The 20,489-nt window shown below is 41.6% G+C and overlaps 1 protein-coding gene across 3 annotated transcripts in view; it reads left to right on the top strand.

Annotated features, from left to right (window-relative positions):
- ANO4 (anoctamin 4) overlaps positions 1-20,489 on the top strand; it is a 250,595-nt gene that overhangs the window by 205,739 nt on the left and 24,367 nt on the right. For all 3 annotated transcript variants that reach the window (XM_063447227.1, XM_063447226.1, XM_063447228.1), the window contains 7 exons: positions 1,993-2,127; positions 3,936-4,032; positions 5,194-5,254; positions 5,836-5,918; positions 6,296-6,436; positions 8,870-9,034; positions 9,239-9,275. In XM_063447227.1, coding sequence (XP_063303297.1) covers positions 1,993-2,127; positions 3,936-4,032; positions 5,194-5,254; positions 5,836-5,918; positions 6,296-6,436; positions 8,870-9,034; positions 9,239-9,275 — 719 coding nt within the window. The remainder of the gene's footprint in view (positions 1-1,992; positions 2,128-3,935; positions 4,033-5,193; positions 5,255-5,835; positions 5,919-6,295; positions 6,437-8,869; positions 9,035-9,238; positions 9,276-20,489) is intronic.

Genomic DNA, 20,489 nt, shown 5'->3' with positions numbered 1-20,489 from the left:
TCAGCACATTTCTGGTGTTTTAATTTAATACACTATGTTCTTCTATGTTCATTTCGTTTTGTAGATTGTATTTTTTCTAGATCTCCCCTGCCAGCCTCGGCCCCACGGCCATCGTGGCCCACCGGGCATTTGCCCGGTATGCCCGATGGCCAGTCCGGGCCTGGTGACTAGATTTCAAGGACACAGCAAGGCCATTTGGTGTGTTTTTAGGCAATTCAAGCAAAGGTGTTAGCTCTAACTCAGTATTTCAATGTTTTAGCACTTTTTTTTTTCCAATACTTTATTTTTGTGCGAAAGTCTTGTTACATCAACAGCATATAATATTTGTTGTACATTGAATATATGAGATGGGTATTGACAATATTCATAGCTTATCTCCGTTTTTCCTTTGTCAGCTAACATTGCAATGTATGACATATAACAAGGACACTTCACTTTTTGTATTTTTCATGTAACTTGAGTATCAAACCAGCAGTATGCATCAAACGACAAACCATCTAAGCTAATGAGGTTTTAGTTATGTAATTAACGTTAAAAAAAATTCAGTTGGGGTTGTGTCACCGATCCCTTGTGATGCGGTCCTGGTCTGGCCAGGAGTCGTTATATTGTCGTTGTGTAGGAATTTGGGACCCAACTCTCTTTCCGATGTTGTAAGAAGAAGAAGAAAAGAAGTAGTGCATGAAGAAGATTAGTGGGGGGAGGAGGAAGAGGAATAGAGTAGAAGGGGGGGGGGGAGATGCGTCAGTTCTGTGTAGCGCGGGGGCGTCCGATGTCCCACCTTCCATTCCCGTCTGTTGAGGAGTCTTCTTTGTCTTCTTTTTACTAAGGGAGGGGGAGGGCGGGGGGGTTAGGTTAAGTTGTGTTATGGAAAAGTTCGCTACTTGTCCCGGGTTCCCATATTTTGTCAAATCTAGACATGGAACCTCTCGCCCTGGCGGTCAAATTGTCCATTAGATATACTTCTTTCAGATTGGATTAGCAATTTTAAAGAACTAAACAAATAAATAAAATGAAAATCCAGAAGTTTTCAGCTATTTCTGGATCTTTCAATTGCGTACCTATGCATGTTCTTACTTAGATGTGTCAGTCATTTCACACCCCTTGGTGTTTATGTAGTAATTGATACATCATGTGGTGCTCCCCACCTGACGATAGCCACATTCATTTTTATCAACTTCTTTTACGGTCTTCCAGAAAGAAATGATTCCCTTCTGAAGTTGTTTTATAGAGCTTATATGTGGTGTCAGGGGGTCTATTAACCCCGGCCTACAGAGCTTGAGTGTTCTTTCATTTTTACTGTATTTCCCAACAGGATATATTACTGAAAGGACATCAATAAAAAGAATGGGGATTCAAGTTCAGTTATTCCTGTTCCTGATGTGCTTTTTTTAGGATTTGTGGCATATTATAACTATAAAGATGTAAGGAGATATATTTCACCATCATTTGTCTGAGGTCACAGGCCAGCAGCCCCTTTTGTAATGGAATTGACCAAATCTGGTATCGCAGCTACTGCATTCTGACACTCATTATACTCAACCAGCCTTTCTGGAGTTCACAGCTAGACGTCCTTCCTTGCTATGCATATGTGTAGTCTGCTGGCTTTATCTAACGATGGGAAATCAGATGAGTGATCCGGTGTCCAAATGTCTGCCTGTGGTCCTGTGCGTTTAACCGGCATTCACGCATCTACAGGTTTATTCCCTAGAGTGACAATTTTCAGGAATGTAAATTTAAGGCTATAGTAGCCAATCTGGAAGCATACGTGACTTGGAGAGTTTTCGCAGTCTGGCTACTTTGACCTTAAATTCTAAGTTCACTTTAAGTTTGAATTCTTTTTGAATTCCTGACAATTCACACATTAGTAAATAACCCTATAAGTGTTTTCCTGTAACCTGACATTACAAATCTTTATGTTCATGCTAACCAGCCGGAATGTTTGACTCTAGGTACTTGTTGGGCAGTTAAATATCCAGTGTGATCTCTTCACAGGAGGTATTTTGGAGAGAAGATCGGGCTATATTTTGCCTGGTTGGGTTGGTACACCGGAATGCTGTTCCCAGCTGCGATTATTGGGCTATTTGTCTTTCTCTATGGAATGTTTACTCTGGACAACTGCCAAGTCAGGTAATTCTAAACAATAAATACGCAGGCCGTCAATGTAATAAATGGATAGTATGCAAGCTGCAAATTGAGCTTAGATCAATTTCTTCGCAGATTTTACCTCAGTACATTTCTTAGAAAAAAAAACAAGAGATTGCAATCAATCTTGAATAGTTTCTATTTTATCGCCTTTCCCATTGAGTTGATTAAAACATTAAAGCTGTTCAGGCACTTACGTAATGTATTTTTAATATGTGTAATATTGTAATGGAACGAGTCGATACAGTCAAGTTTAGTAAGCATAGTAAGAGGCAAATTGGCTTTAACATGATCAATAGGCGCTGACATTGAGAATCTCCCTTTGTGTCCTTGAATTAAAGGTTTTGTTTAGTGTCTAAGGTGATATTAATCTATGCTGTGTATGCAGAGAGACCTCAGGAAAAAAAAAGTAGTCCTGATTTAAAGGATTTTACTGTGGTCATCATAACAGCTTCATCAAAATTAAGTTGTTATGGTACTAGGAGACCCCTGGGCACTTTCGTATCTGAAGGGGTTAAACCGTTCTCAAACGGTTTAACTCCAAATGTGACCCCAAAACTGTTTTATAAAGCTAAAGTTGTTTAGGTGTTTTAAACCCCTCTAATACAAGAGCCAACCTCCTAGATTGTCCGTCACTTGTTTTGTGGCTGATTTAGAAGTTCCACTAAAGCACCATTTATATTTACTATTCCAATATTGGAATGTGACCTTTGTAAGTGCTTTTGACAAGAATGTATTATTAAGAGCTGCAGAACTGCATCACTTATGACTTGAGGCTGTAAAGGGGGAAATGTGGCATTCAAATCTGGTTGACTACTGCCCAGAATGGCAGCCAACCATGACTGCACACAAAAGGCTCTAGACGTGCCCTTCAATAGGCTTGTATAGCTGTGATCACATTTAAAAGACACTCTAAGAAACATAAGCACTAGATTAAGGGCAGGCAACCTTTGGAACTTCAGATGTTGTGGACTATATCTCCCTGGTACTTGCCGCGCTGTAGACGTATTATGGAAGATGTAGTCCAAAACATCTGGAGTGCCTAAGGTTGCCTACCTCTGCACTAGAACTTAATGTAGTGGATATGATGCCAATAGTCTCTGGCCTCCATTCCTGCCTATTTTTCAAATAATTTGGGAACAGTTTGACAAAAGACAAAACTCCACTCAGCACCCAGAGACAAAACCCTTCTTGGACAATTTGTTAATGAGTCATTTCCATGTCTGCATTATCAACGTCATACCTGAAATGGTCAAGAGTTCTGGGGATGAGTTAGCCCATTGCTCTTAACCAATAGCTGCCATCCAAATTGGACAAAATTGTCGAGACAAGCGGGGTCTCTTGGTTATGACCAGACCTCTGAAGTGTTATAAAAGAAAACCGAAAGACAGCACCTACAGAATATTGTCAACGTAACCACTACACTATGCTGTTATAGTAATGTTCTTTAGAGAGTGTTTCTATGATAGCTTGTTTTACTTTATGGAGGCTTTTTCCCCAGAAGCAGAGAAAAAAATCCCCAAGACAGTGGACCAATATTGTGTCTATCTCACTGTATCCTGGGCAGTGGGTTTATTAATTTGTATGCAGTCAGTATATAAAAAGATGTTAAGATGTTATGGAAATAATAGTAGTAAACGTTAGAACATAATTTACACGTGTATTAATTTATACTAGAGTTTCCTTGTGGACTGGGGTTTCCTTAAATAGAGCAATGCAAACAGATAGCCTGGTAAGAATATTTAATACCGTTTACTGCTCTGATATTAATGTCACCTTTCTTTTGTCTGCAGTAGAGAAATCTGCCAAGCCACAAATGTCACTATGTGTCCGCTGTGCGATAAGTACTGTCCCTTCATGACGTTATCAGACAGCTGCGTTTATGCCAAGGTATTTCTTTATAGAAGAACCATGCATAGTTGTATCTCAGAATTTTAACATCAATAAAAATTGATGTATTTTAGTGTGTGTTTTAATGCCATGTTTTGATACTTTGGGACCAATTAAATTAAGTCTTGGTGGCTTGATAACTGGGCTAGCTACTTCTAGATCAAAACAGTAGAGTTGAAAATAAAATATTCAACTTAGTTAACTCAAAGATTGTTGTTGGTTTTTTTCTTACTTGACTAACTTTGTCTAAAAGCCCCACAGCTCTCCTGGTTAGTGAATATAACCCTGAGTCGTGTCGTAAAATGTAAACATCATAAACAGTGAGAATTGCTAATACTCTTGTTAGTGGAAAAAAATGGCGGCCATCATATTCTGCCCGAATGCTTAATTAAAAAAACAACAAAGCATTATGGAGCATAATGAGCAGACAAACTGCATAAGTGGTGTACCATTGTACTTCACTTTAAATTCTCCTTCATCATCACTTAATTACAGACTTTTTGCTTGTGCACAGCTAGAATGTCATGCTGAGCATAAGGATTGTACAGAAGAATCTGGAGAAGTGCAGTACGTTAAAGAAATGGATTACACGTGATAGTATGATTGGGTTGATACATGAGAACAATAAAAGGCATAACTGAATTTTCGCCATTTTTAGTAGCATTCTGCACTTTCCATACATTTAACATTTTGCATGCGCCAGTGATCATTTACATTTAAACAAACGCTCCAAAGATCATAACCTCTCAGGCCGCTCCAGTGGTTTTGGTGCAAGGGGCGCCCTGGCTCATTACCAGATTAAATAATAAAACCATTCTGAAATCATTTGACAACTTACCTGGGATCTGCGGTGCTCCCGCCACTGCCTCCATAGCCGGAGTTTTCTGGCTGCAGAGAAGGTGGTGGGCACCCAGTGGAGCTCAAGTAAGTTGTCAAACCCTTCTCAAATGTTTTGACTACTTACTTGGGGAGGATGCCAGCACACTCCAGGCACCATAATCTCTGGCACTGCAGCAGCCTGCAGTGACTATGGTGCTTGGAGGGCCCTTTAACTAAAAAAAGTATTGTAAATATTGTAGAATTAGTAGTGATTAAACACCTCTTTAAATTGTATGCAAACTACATCTACCTAGATTTAGAATAATTTATTTCTCGTTATAGGTAACCCATCTGTTTGATAATGGAGCAACTGTCTTCTTTGCTGTTTTCATGGCAGTGTGGGGTAAGAATGAATATTTAACATTAGAAAATATAATAATTTGAGGTCCAAAGATGTGCTGTTCTGTATCATAGACATCTGTTCCTTCTTAATATAGTTGCTTCTGGATGTGTATTGTCCAATTAAGCAGATGCAGTGTACCATTACCAACCAAGAGAATAGGTGTAATGCTGTACCTTCAAATTTATTACAATGATGGCAAGAGAGACTAATAGTGAAGTTAAAATTCCAATATGTTCATCGTCTGATTTTCTAGCTTGAAAAATAATTAATAATTCATTCATTCTATCATTTTAGCAAGGGAACTGTCAGTTGTTAATTTTAATGGGAAATAAGTATATATGGGACAAGAGACACCCATCCAATTATATGTTCCGTCCTATTTGTGTTTAAAATTAAACATAAAATAATTGTAATGATAAAATGAATAATTTAACATATGCACAGGATTACTCAGAAAATCTTATTAACAGAATATTGATTAAGACATTACATGCATTATAAAGTTTACGTTATAAAGTCTTAGTCATGCGTTTTCATGGCATCGGAAAAAAAAATTATGTTTTTTTTTATTTTTTATTTAGCTACAGTTTTTCTTGAGTTCTGGAAAAGAAGACGGGCTGTGATTGCATACGACTGGGATTTAATAGACTGGGAAGAAGAAGAGGTATCGTAGCGATCACACGCTCCTGTAGTTATACACCAGTCAGTAGTCACTTGGTCTTATATTGCTCAGCCTACAGAAGCTGGGGTTAATGAAGATGCTCCCTAGAATAACTTAAATATAATGAACATGACATTCCACCACTGCTTCCAGTAAGAAGAAGGAAGTTTACATGATAAGGGGACCACCCACGTCCCTTAAAAATAAGGGGAAAAAGCATGAGTGCTAATTCAAGCTCGACCGTCTGTATTCTAACACTAAAAATACTTTTAATAAGTAGCACATATGTGGATTTGTATATAATGGAATAAGTATAAATTAATTTACTTTACTGAGAATTTTAGAATGTATTTTTTTTATTTTATTTTTATTTATTTTAGGAAGAAATACGTCCTCAGTTTGAAGCCAAATATTCAAAAAAAGAGAGAATAAATCCAGTATCAGGGAAGCCAGAGCCTTATCAAGCCTTTACAGATAAATGCAGTAGACTTATAGTCTCTGCTTCTGGAATATTTTTTATGGTAAGTAATAATAATTTTTATTTGGGTTCATTTGGGTTTTTTTTCCTCCTCTTATTGATCATTGAACTTTGTCTCAGCTCCAATGAAAATTTCCATCTGTCCTGCTCTAATTTCCACCTCCAAATACCATATACAGGACTTTTCTACAGATGACTTATTCTTAAGACCTACCCTTCCCACTATTAGACTTTCACTTGCTTTGAAAATTCCTCAAACCCACATTTGTTTTAAGAAATATTAGCAAATCATGTATAATTTTCTTTTAGTGTATCCCTTCTCATGATATCACATTTTGGGGATAAACTTTAAACATTTTTTTTTTTTTTTTTATTAAAGAAAATAAAATAGTTTATATGTGTATAAGCACACACAACATTTTAAAAATAAGCCATTTTTTTTAAATAAGCTTTTCAAATTATTCTAACCTGTTTCTATACACTTGAATGGTAATATATAATTTGAAAAGTTTGTCTACAAATTCTGCAAAAAAACAGAATTCCAAAAATCAAAAGCTTTTCCAAAAATATTAAATCAAGGTCATAGTTGGATATGGAACTTGAACCAATTAGTTATAGTCTACTTAGTTTAACCCCTTAAGGACCAAACTTCTGGAATGAAAGGGAATCATGACATGTCACACATGTCATGTGTCCTTAAGGGGTTAAATAGTATGTTTGTTTGCCACTCAGGATCAACAATGTACATCTATTTGTCGTATGTGATATGGCTAAAATTCTGAGATTGTGCTAAATGCTCCTGATGCATGTAACAATTTTGTTCTACCTCAAAACGAACGACTCTTGTTCCATTTTTCTACACGTTGTTGAAATAGAATAGTGGCTGTCGTGCTTTTTATTATAATATTATGTTTTATTGAAAGTAATATACTGTGATTGGTTATGCATTCTAAAGTAACACAATGCAGTGAATCCAAATTAAGAACATTCCAAAATTCAGTTGGAAAAAAATCTGCTACTTATAGACACATCTTTGAGGCATTTTAACTTAAATTCTTCAATTCAACACAATTGGTGAATTAGTGAATAAACATTAACGTATGAGAAAGCTGAGTCGACTGACAGCATTTTGTATAAAGTCAAGAAGGTATTAAGAAGGCTGATAACAGGTTTGCAGTAGTTATTCTGAGACATGATGAGCCAGTGATCAATTGGTGGTGTTATAGCTCGAGTGAAGAAATTATGAACTAGCAATGTTTTTAACACAGAGATGGAGTAATAAATATAAAGGGTATAGAGAGCAAAATCAAATATGGCCTTACAGTAAAAAAATTAACGGGGTGCATGGGGGGTGGAGGGGAATAATTTGTTCTAAAGATGATAGGTGTAAGGTTTTAGGACCATCCAGCAAGAGGTGTCAAAAGTAGGTGATAACATGCCATGTGATAGATGGTAAGGGATCAGGAAAGAGGACATATAACTGGGCATTGTTGGCATGTCATAAATACTGAATTACATTATAAGATTGCCAAGATAATATATGTAGAGGTAGAAAATAGGGCCCTCAAAGACAGATCCTTGTGGGATATAATCAGAGAGTAAAAGAGAAGATGATGAATTGCCAGAGAAGGTGAAACCGAAGGCACAATTGGATATATATGACATGATTCAGATGTGATTTGTATCATGAATTCCCATGAAGTTGAGTGTGTCAACAGAGGTAATTGGTGATCAACTGTGTCAATGGCAGCATTGGAAATCCTCGGTAATGAGTAGGAAGAAAAATAACCTTTTCGTTTTTTTGCAGAAAACAGATTACTGGATACCTTTGCTAATGCTGTTTTAAGAATTAATCATTTCCTCTGTGCAAATTAAATTTTTTTACCACCTTAAATTACGCACAATAAGCTCTGACAAATGTATTCATTTCGTGTTTAAATGTCCTTGCTCTGTGCAGATAAAGAAGAGATATTACGCAGAATAATAAAGCGTGAAATAAAGGAAACTGGTATTTAAGATAGTGTTGAATATAAATAGCATCAAAAGAGACGATCATTTTGATAAATATGTAGCTGTAAATTGAAAGGGAAAGCTTCCTTTGATCTCCATATGGTTTTACTTATCTGATTAGGAAATCCTTTACACTTGATCAAACAAATCATATAGCTTGAAGCTTGAGAATGCCAGATCCTCGTACAGTGATACCCATTTATAAATTACTAACATGATTATTCACTAAACGGGTGATTGTCAAGAATTCCCCATAGATTGCAGATTTTTGGCCAACATGGAATAGAACATTTTTTCAGTTTAGGGATTTCGGCCTAGATTTTGAAATTCCTGAGTGAATTCCTGGCCTACTGAATAATTCTTTAATAAATGACACAGATTTAATGAATATAATCAAGGCTTTTGTTGTTGTTGTCTAAATGATCTGATGATATTTCATGTGTGTGTTTTTTTTCTTTCTCTTTAGATTTGTATCGTAATTGCTGCTGTTTTTGGCATTGTTATTTACCGTGTTGTGACTGTCAGTACATTTGCTGCCTTTAAATGGGCACTAATCAGGAATAACTCTCAGGTCGCCACCACAGGAACTGCTGTGTGCATCAACTTTTGCATTATAATGCTTCTAAACGTGGTAAGAAGTCATTATTTAATTTACATCTGTTTTTTTTAGTAAATAATCATGGTGTTCTTCTTTAATAAGTGCTTATTTAGATAATTATATGGGGGAAAAATGTGGTTGTTTACCTCCCTATTGGACGTCCAAATTCAATCCCTGTTCCTGCTAGTTCATGGTTTTTTATATATTTATTTTTTATATATATATTTTTTTTTACAGCTGTATGAGAAAGTTGCACTCATCCTCACCAATCTCGGTAAGACTAACTTTTTTTCTGAAATATAAATATTATAATACAGGATACATTTAATAAATAAATAAATAAAGCGTTTTATTTCAGAATGCAGTAGTTAACAAATAGACATGAAAATTCTATATAATAAATATATATGTCATAATCCTTAAACAATAAGCTAGGAGTTTTGAGCGTGGAGACGCTGAACTTTCCTCATAGGGATGCATTGATTGCATCTCTATGAGGAGGTGTTGATTGGCCAAGCCAGCATTTTGCCCCGTCCCTGCCATTGCCCCGCCTCCTTGCTGATTTCAGCCAATCCAATGCTTTCCCAATGATGCGGATGGGGGTGGGGCCAGCGCCAGTTAACCCTCGCGGCAGTGGAAATATGGTAAGTTTTATTACCTGTTAAGGGGGCTAAGGGAGGGGAAAGCCACCTAAATGGGGGATTTAACACTATGTTTGTGTTCCTGACCCTGTAATTTAATGTATTTTAATTATTTTAACTTGTGTAATAAAGCTTTTTATGTACTATATTGCTTGTATTTCCCTGCTAGTCAACGGGTGGGTATACACTGATCAGCCATGAAATTAAAACCACTGACAGGTGAAGTGAATAACATTGATTACATTCTGACAATGGTACCTATCAAGAGATGGGATGTTTTAGACAGAAACAGTCACTTCTTGAATTTTATGTGTTTGAAGCAGAAGAAATGAGCAAGCAAAAAGATTTTGGCAAGGTCCAAATAGTGATGGCTGGGCAAACTCGGTAGAGAATCTCAAAAACAGCAAGTCTTTTGGGGTGTTCCCGATATCCAGTGGTTAGTACCTACCAACAGTGGTGCAAGGAAGGACAACCGGTGAACCGGCTTCAAGTCTCATGGGTGCCCAAGACTTATTGATGCACGTGGGGAGCAAAGGCTAGCCCTTCTGGCCAAGTAACACAGATGAGCTATTGTAGCTCAAATTGCTGAAAAAACATAATGCTGGCCATAAGAGAAAGGTGTTCAAAAACACTGTGCATCATAGTTCTTGCATATGGGGCAGCATAACTGCTGCCCTGTCCACAGTCGAAATGGAGACGTCAGAACTGGACCATGGAGCAATTGAAGAAGGTTACCTTGTCTGATGAATCACCATCTTTTTTTTTAGATCAGGTGGATGGCTGGGTGTGTGTGTGTTGTTACCTCGGTAAACCAGATGTCAGCAAAATGCATTATGGAAATACGGCAGGACGTAAGAGGCAGTGTTGCTCTGGGCAATGTTCTGCTATGAAACCTTTGGTTCTGGTAATCATACAGATGTTACTTTCACATGTACCACCTAGAAATTATTGAAGACCAAGTACACCTCTTCATGGCAGTGTCCTCCTGATGGCAGTGTCCTATTTAAGCAGGATAATGCACCTTGCCATACTGCAAAATGTGTTCACTAATGGTTTGAGGAACATGACAAAGAGTTCAAGGTGGTACCTTGGCCTCCAAATTCCCCGACTCTCAATCCCATTGAGCAACCATGGGATGTCCATGGAGGCGCCCTTTAGAAAGGATCTGCTGCTAATGTCTTGGTGCCAAATAACACAGGACGTGTTCAGATGATATACTCTTACCCTTGTATGATAGTAAAAAATGGGGTCTATGGAAGGGAAAATTCTGTGAGACCAAGGGATCTTCCATTTAAAGCAGATGCGAGATGACAGCAGGAAATGTCAACATTCTTCGGATGAAGACAACAAATTACCCTCCACTAAGGGAGACATAAAAGCCCTCCTAAGCAATATCCGCTCCCTCTTTGCAGCCGACATGGCGGTCCTGAGAGAAGAGATCCACACCGTGGAGGGGCGAGTAAAAAAGACAGAGGTGGATGCACAGGGCCTCACCGCACGTTGCCTGCAATTAGAGGCTCAAAACACAGAGCTGCAGCGCACCCAGACTCTGCTCACCAACCGCCTGGATGCGGTGGAGGACCGGCACAGAAGCCGGAATGTAAAGATTAGAGGGGTCCCCGAGACAGTGACCCAAGATGATCTACAGGGGTATATTAGACGACTCCTCACCCTCCTACTTACGCCACAGCACGCGAAGATGACCCTCACAGATGGGATATACCGAATCCCGAGGGCCGCCAGAGCCCCAGCGGACACCCCGAGAGATACCATCCTCCAATTTCAAACACGGACAGGCCAAGCAGCAATCATGGCGGCAGTGAGGGGGAAAGCATCCCACATCTTTGACTCAGCCAGGCTGTCATTCTTTCGGGACCTATCTAGGCCTACGCTGCTGTGGAGAAGCCTCTTCAAACCTTTGACAGCCACTCTCCGCCAAACCTCAATCCCATACTGCTGAGCATTCCCCAGAAGCCTAATTATCACACACAAGGGCGCAAAAAAACACGGGTCACTGACCCCTCAGAAATTGACTCAGTACTGGCAGCGCTGGGCCTACCGCAACGACAGGGACAAGGTACAACCGAACAGAGGCCAAAATCCCATCACACCTGGGATGTAGCAAACGTGAGGCCGTTTCAACCCGCAACCACCAACGCCCCGCCCTCCACTGCTTATAAGGCGCAACAGGCAATCCGACACCAGGCGGACTCTTGAGGGGACAGCAACCCGAACTACGACAAACCCCCCGACAGGACTAACGAAAAGTTGTATTTGGAATTTTTAATTGTTAACATACCCCCCACCTTTTATGGACATTATCTCCTGACGAACTTTGCAGTGCTCCACTCGCACGGAGAAACCACAACCGGCAGAAGATGGGCACAAGCCGATCGGACGCCCCTCGAACTTAGCAACATTGGAGGGCAGTAGATCGAGGCTAGCTCCGCATCACCCACAATAACCCTACTATGAAGCTGAAACAACATACAAAATCTGGGAAACACAACCAGAAGGTATAGGCTAAAGAGGACTCACTGGGATAATGGGCAGGAGGCATGGGACACACAACCTGCGGTAGAGGCATACTGTCGCCCCCTCCAAACAGGGACTCACATTACCTCATGATACCTGAACCGTTTTAAGAACTGACCCCCTGCCCCCCCAAATTGAACTCCACGCTCCTGCCACCGGACAGACCGGGGCAGCTGAAGGGGAAGGAAGTCCTGAATCAACACAAACTCACAACGAGGACTAACACTGTTAAATATCGTAATTATAATCGATGACTTTGCTCCCTAGTTTCAAAGGGTATACCTTGCTTTCATCTCCTTTTTTCAAGCCCGCTGTCAGGAAACAAAATGCACATATTCATGGGCGTCCGCAGGGGGTGGCAAGGAGGGGGCACTTGGCCTCCCCTGGATTTTTTAGCTTGCTATTTTTCGTGAGATTTAAGATGAACAGCAATACCGGCTGTTTGAAACCGCAGGGGAGCAACACATGCAGGCAAAAGAGAGAGCCTACAGATCAGGTAAGTGAGGGATGGGGTGGGGGGGGTTAAAATAGCCTATAGATTAGGGGAGTGAGGGATGGGGGGGCAGCCTATAGATTAGGGGAGTGGAGGGGGCAGCCTATAGATTAGGGGAGTGAGGGATGGGGGCAGCCTATATATTAGGGGAGTGAGGGATGGGGGGGCAGCCTATAGATTAGGGGAGTGAGGGATGGGGGGGCAGCCTATATATTAGGGGAGTGAGGGATGGGGGGAAGCCTATATATTAGGGGAGTGAGGGATGGGGCAGCCTATATATTAGGGGAATGAGGGATGGGGGGGGGCAGCCTATGTATTAGAGGAGTGAGGGCTGGGGGGGGCAGCCTATGTATTAGGGGAGTGTCATGGCCGTTACCTGCACTGCCTGTCTCTTACGGGTTTACGGACTGTAGCCACACCCCCCCTCTGACGCGGTCTCATTACGCTACATAATGCGACCGCGCCAGGCAACAGACGCTGGATTAATGAACAGCGTACCGCGGAATTAAACCGGCTGCAACTTCTCTCTACAAACTTACCTGTGTACCGAACCGGACTCGTAAACGACTAACCTCCTTCTCCTTCCTCGACCACGTCTAGCACTTGACTCCTCTCGACCTCTCTCCACGGAACCTCTCCGGAAGGCACTCTGGAACCAACTTCAACTCATCTGGAAGCTAAGTTTCCTCGCTGTATTATACGAACTTTCCCTGACTTCTGAGCTCAAGCTCAGCCTGCTCACACATCCTCCTATCGTTATAGGAGTAATTCCTAATCATTTACCTTTCTACCTCCATATGAGATGTTTTCTATCAATTAAGCTAAAACGAATCTCTGCAAGTTATATCTACATTGCTTCCTTCATATTATTGCTTCAATTCAATTGTATAAATTAATCTAAGAATCCACTCAACAAACTTGAACCATTTAAAGATACAGTACCTGTGTTTCTTCAATCAAATATATTAAAGACACAGTATCAGTAACTCCCTGGTGAACTGTCATCTCTTTATTTCCTCAACTCCTCACATTCACATCTAATTAATCAGAAATCTGCAGTTGAGCTCCTTCAAACTCTATGTGAACGTGACAGATTAATCCAGCCTTGTAATGGATCCAGCAGATTTCGATTCAAAACTCACTATGCTGAATCAAAGAGTCGATACACTTGCTCAAGGCATGCAAGATCTCCAGGTTACAAATGAACGGATTCTTACTTATGTCAGAGACTTACAAACCCACACTCCTCATGCTGTTATGCACTCAGCCAGTGAACCTGCTGTCTGTAATCCGGAGAAGTTTTCTGGGGATAGATCAAAATACAGGGAGTTCCTAAACTCCTGCAAACTATTGATTGCTCTAAAACCTCGATCTTATCCCACTGAAAGATCTAAGGTTTGTTAAGTTATCTCCTTCCTAAGAGGTGAACCTATGGCCTGGGCCCACTCCTTCTTGGAAAATGATGATCCCATCTTAGACTCATTGGACGAGTTCTTTGAAGCTATGTCTCTCCTTTACGAAGATCCTAATAAACAGTCTACAGCTGATCTAACCATCCGAACCCTCCAGCAAAAGCATAGACCTGTTGAGGATTACATAGCTGAGTTCAAGAGATGGGCAATAGAAACTCAATGGAACGATATAACCCTGCGCAACCAATTTCGAATTGGGTTATCCGAAGGAGTAAAAGATGAACTTTCTCGAACTGAACTCCCTGCTACATTAAACGCTCTTATTCAACTATCTATCAGTATTGACAGACGGCTTAGGGAAAGAAAGGCTGAAAGAGCTCTCTCAGGTTCATCAATTAGGAAATCAGCTGCTCCCCCAAAACCAGCTGAAAAACCTTCATTGCCTAACGAACCTATGGAAATTGGCACTATAAGAAGTCCTCTCACACTAGAAGAAAAATCTAGAAGACGACTACTTAACCTTTGCATGTACTGTGCCTCACAAGACCACTTAATCCCGGACTGCCCTCTATTGAAAAGACCACGGAGTGGTAAGCATGCTCATACCACTTCTATACTGAGTGCACTCCCTCCTAAATCATCCACTCAATTTTTCTCCATTTCTCTCATATTACAGTGGGACAAAGAAAGAATAACGACTGAAGCCATCGTTGACTCTGGGGCTAACGGAGTGTTCATCGATTCATCCTTTGTAATCAAAAATAAAATTCCTTGTGTCCGTAAAAGCACTTCTGTCTCTGTCAGAGTAATTGATGGCTCCCTCATAGCCTCGGGTCCTATCACAAAAGAAACTATTCCTATACGAACAACTTCACTTAACACTCATACCGAATACCTCATTTTCGATGTTATCTCTTCTCCCCTTTATCCGGTCATCCTAGGAATCAATTGGCTAAGGGACCACAACCCTCAAATTACCTGGTCTCCCTTTTCTCTCGCTTTTAACTCCGTGTACTGTAAGGAAACGTGCTTACAACATATTCCACTCCTCCAAACTATCGAAGAACCATCTATACCTTCTTGCTATTCAGAGTTCTCTGATGTATTCAGTAAAAAGGAAGCTGAGACACTTCCACCTCATCGTCCCTACGACTGCCCTATCGACCTCATACCTGGTGCCCCCATACCTTTTGGGCACATATACCCTCTCTCTGAATCTGAATTAAAAATCCTCAAGGAATACTTGGAGGAAAACCTCCGTAAGGGGTTCATTAGACCTTCCAGCTCACCTGCTGCCTCCAGTATGTTTTTTGTGAGGAATAAGGACCAGACCATCCGTCCCATTATTGATTACAGAGCTTTAAATAAGATGACAGTCAAAAAACGCTATCCTCTTCCCCTGATAAACGAGCTAATTGAAAGGTTAAAAACAGCCACTAACTATACTAAGCTTGACCTCCGTGGGGCATACAATCTCGTCAGAATCAAAGCCAACAATGAATGGAAAACTGCCTTCAGAACTAGATATGGTCTCTACGAGTATCTCGTGATGCCTTTTGCCCTCTGCAATGCCCCTGCCACCTTTCAACATTTCATAAATGACATCTTCAGGGATCTTCTGGACGTCTGTGTTATCATTTACTTAGATGACATTCTTATATACTCCAATACACTTGAAGAACACAAAAAACACGTGAGATGGGTGTTATCCAGACTTCGAACTCATAAATTATACACTAAACCAGAAAAATGTCTCTTTAATGTCAACGAAATAACCTTCTTAGGTTACGTTATCACTCCTCATTCAATTGGAATGGATAACTCAAAAATCAGTTGTATCCTCAACTGGCCCATTCCTTCTAACGTAAAAGAATTACAATGGTTCTTGGGCTTTGCTAACTTCTACAGGAAATTCATTAAAATTTACTCTGATGTAACTCATTCACTTAATTCACTTAACAGCAAAAAATATGCTTTCAATTGGAATGAAAAGGCCCAAAAGGCTTTCGATGAATTGAAAAGAAGGTTTACAACTGCTCCTATCCTTCAACTCCCTGATCCCACATGTCTAAATGTCCTTGAAACAGATGCTTCAGAAACTGCTCTCGGAGCTGTCCTTTCCCAACACAAAACTCCTCAAGATCCTCTTCACCCTGTTGCCTTCTTTTCCCGTTCCATGTCTCCGGCTGACAAGAATTACCCTATAGGAGAAAAAGAATTATTAAGCATAAAATTAGCTTTAGAAAACTGGAGACATCTTCTAGAAGGAACACAAACTCCTATAATAGTTTATACTGACCATAAAAACCTTGAGTATCTTCACTCCAACAAAACTCTGTCTGCGAGACAAGTAAGATGGAACCTCTTCTTCTCCCGGTTTAATTTTCAAATCGTTTTTAGACCTGGGGCAAGGAACAAAAAGGCGGATGCCCTCTCCAGAATTCATCAAGAACCTGAAGTAGAAAACACCCATACAGTCATCGGAATTGTCACATCCCTTATAGATGACATAAAAGGTCTTCATCCAGATGCTCTTGACCTTCCTAAATCAACAAAATTATCACTGAAGGACGGTCTCTATTATTTTCATGATAGAATTTACATTCCTCCCCCATTTAGGAATAAAGTACTTGAATTCATTCATGACTCTCCTCTGGCAGGTCATCCAGGTATTAAAAAGACCCTCGAATTATCCAAAAGATATTATTGGTGGCCGCGTCAGGACAGCACCATTGAATCCTACGTGAAAAACTGTTCAACCTGTCAAAGATCCAAATCTGACCATCATCAACCCTTTGGTCAGTTGATGAACCTACCAGTTCCAGAGAGACCTTGGCAATCCATCTCTATGGACTTCCTGGTGGAACTTCCCCTTCTCAACACCATTCTACCATTTTAGTAGTAGTAGACCGATTCACAAAGATGTCCCATTTCATTCCTTTGAAGAAGTTACCTTCATCATCAGAACTTTCAAAAACATTTCTCGATAACATTGTAAAACTTCATGGACTCCCAGATGAAATCATATCGGACCGCGGAACCCAGTTTACCTCCAAATTCTGGAATGCATTATGTACTTCCCTTCGTATCCAACGTAAACTATCTTCCGCTTATCATCCTCAAACCAATGGGCAAACTGAAAGAGTTAACCAATGCCTGGAACAGTATTTACGTTGTTATTGTTCCCACCTACAGGATGATTGGATGACGTGGTTACCTATGGCCGAATTTGCTTATAACAACTCAGTTCATACAAGTAGCAAAATGACTCCCTTCTTCTCCAATTATGGATTTCATCCCTCCTCGTTTCCTTCTCAAATCATTCCTTCATCTAACCCCACTGTCTCGGATCAAATCTCTCATATGTCCTCCTTATTTTGACAATTACATGAAAATCTTGAAGTGGCATCTTCTAACCAGAAGAAGTTTTTTGATGCTAAGAGACAACCTTCCCCTTCTTACAAAGTTGGCGATTTTGTCTGGCTCTCCTCAAAAAACATCTCCACCAACCGTCCCTCGAAGAAGTTGAGTTCCCTGTTTCTTGGACCTTTTCAGATAATGTCTATCATAAACTCTAATGTTGTGAAATTTCCACCTACTTTCAAGCTTCACCCCGTCTTTCATGTGTCCTTGCTCAAGCCCTATCATCCTGACCCTTTTCAAAGGAATGTAATCACTTCTCCTGATCCTATTTTGGTACATGGTACTGAGGAATACGAGGTCCATAAAATTCTTGATTCAAGGATCCATCGTGGCTCTCTACAGTACCTCATTAGATGGAAGGGTTATGGAGTTGATGAAGATACAAACTTACCTGTGTACCGAACCGGACTCGTAAACGACTAACCTCCTTCTCCTTCCTCGACCACGGCTAGCACTTGACTCCTCTCGACCTCTTTCCACGGAACCTCTCCGGAAGGCACTCTGGAACCAACTTCAACTCATCTGGAAGCTAAGTTTCCTCGCTGTATTATACGAACTTTCCCTGACTTCTGAGCTCAAGCTCAGCCTGCTCACACATCCTCCTATCGTTATAGGAGTAATTCCTAATCATTTACCTTTCTACCTCCATATGAGATGTTTTCTGTCAATTAAGCTAAAACGAATCTCTGCAAGTTATATCTACATTGCTTCCTTCATATTATTGCTTCAATATTATTGCTTTGGAGGGGCAGCCTGTAGATTAGGCAAGTGAGGCATGGGGGGGCAGCCTATAGATTAGGCAAGTGAGGCATGGGGGGAGGTGGGGGCCTAAATGAAGAGTCAGCAAGGAGCAGGGGCAGCAAGGAGCAGGAAGTGTATGCAAGGAGCAGGGGCAGCAAGGGGCAGGAAGGGTCTGCAAGGAGCAGAAAGGGACAGAAGGAGCACAAAGGTAAAGGAGCAGAAAGAATCAGAAGGAGCACAAAGGTAAAGTTGAAGAAGGAGCAGAAATGGACAGCAAGGAGCACAAAGCTAAAGTAGGAGAAGGAGCAGAAAGGGTCTGCAAGGAGCAGAAAGGAATCAGAATGAGAAAGGAGCAGAAGGGCGCAAAATAAGCAGAAAGGTAAAGGAGCAGAAGGAGCCAAATATAGAAGACAGTGTCAGAAGAAAAAGAAGACTGTCAAATGAAGGAGAAGAAAAGGAGATTGGAGCAGGAAGGACAAATGAAGTGAACCCTCCACTTTATTCTGGACACGACATCATAAGGCTTTGGTACCTGGGCCTGGCAGGGAAACTCTGGAACTTCTCATCTCATCCCAGGTAAAAAAAAATATCAGTGTTAATGTGTTCACTTTTATTTACTGAATGTCAGGAAGCACAGAGTGCCGCTGGGTAGGGGTGTTGCTGATTGGCTAGAGTGGTCAGCTGGCACTAAGCCAATCAGTAGCTCTCCATTCATAAAAAAGTTTTAAAAAATTATGAACCGGGAACTAGCGATTGGCTTAGAGAGTCAACTGTCAACTCTTGCCAATCAGCGGCACCCATGCCTGACGTCAATCTGCACTTCCTGACACTCAGTTTCAGATGCCGAATACCACTGAGGGACCTGGAGCTGGAGGAAGACTTTGGGGTTAAACCATTTGAGAGCGGTTTAACCCCTTAAAGGAAAGAGCACCCAGGGGCTTCCTGGCATCATAGCATTTTCATTTAGATGAAATTGTTATGGTCAGGGCCGGCCTTAGGGGTGTGCGAGCTTTGCGGCCGCACAGGGCGCCATGGAGCAGGGGGCGCCCTGCGGCCGCACAGCTCACACCGGCTGGCCGGGATAAAAAAAAAATTTGCGGCGGGGGCGGGGCTTAACGTGCGGCGGGGGCGGGGCTTACTGTGCGGCGGGGCGGAGCTAAAATGCAGTGTAACTGCTGCAGGGGAAGCAGGAAGGAGTCCCTGCTTCCCCCAACAACCAGAATCCAGGACCTGCACTGCCTCCACAAGGAACAGAGGTAACTATGTGATTGTCTGCTTGTGTGTGTGACTGTTTGTGTGTGTGTGTCTGTGTGTGTGTATGACTGTGTGTGTGGCTGTGTGTTTGACTCTGTGTGTGTGACTGTCTGCCTGTGTGTGTGTGACTGTCTGTGTGTGTGGCTGTCTGCCTGTGTGTGTGTGACTGTGTGTTTGACTCTCTGTGTGTGTGACTGTCTGTGTGTGTGGCTGTCTGCCTGTGTGTGTGACTGTGTGTGTATTTGACTGTCTGCCTGTGTGTGACTGTCTGCCTGTGTGTGTGACTGTCTGTGTGTGTGACTGTCTGCCTGTGTGTGTGTGTGTGTGTGACTGTGTGTGGCTGTCTGCCTGTGTGTGTGGCTGTCTGCCTGTGTGTGTGTGTGTGTGACTGTCTGCCTGTGTGTGTGTGTGGCTGTCTGTGTGTGGCTGTCTGCCTGTGTGTGTGTGACTGTTTGCCTGTGTGTATGTGTGTGTGTGTGTGACTGTCTGCCTGTGTGTGTGTGTGTGTGTGACTGTCTGCCAGTGTGTGTGTGTGTGTGTGTGTGTGACTGTCTGTGTGTGGCTGTCTGCCAGTGTGTGTTTGACTGTCTGTCTGTGTGTGTGACTGTGTGTGTGTGTGGCTGTCTGCCTGTGTGTTTGTATGTGGCTGCCTGCCTGTGTGTGTTTGTGTGTGTGTGGCTGTCTGCCTGTGTGTGTGTGTGTGTGACTGCCAATGTGTTACTGTCTGGGCAGACTAGATGGGCCGAATGGTTGTTATCTGCCGTCACATTCTATGTCTGTGTGTGTGTGTTTGTGTGTGGCTGTCTGTGTATGATTGCCTGCGTGTGTTTGTGTGTGTATGGCTGTCTGCCTGTGTGTGTCTGTGACAGGGTGTGTGGGAAGGGGGAAGGAGTGGGGGAGGGAGGGACGGGAAGGGGGGGCGCTTTGAAGATTTTTCGCACAGGGCGCCCAAATGCCTAAAGCCGGCCCTGGTTATGGTGACCAGAATG

The sequence above is a fragment of the Pelobates fuscus genome, chromosome 3 (assembly GCF_036172605.1).
Source record: "Pelobates fuscus isolate aPelFus1 chromosome 3, aPelFus1.pri, whole genome shotgun sequence".
Classification (NCBI taxonomy): domain Eukaryota; kingdom Metazoa; phylum Chordata; class Amphibia; order Anura; family Pelobatidae; genus Pelobates; species Pelobates fuscus.
The sequence above is the reverse complement of the archived record's forward strand: the minus strand, read 5'-3'. Positions and strand labels throughout refer to the sequence as shown.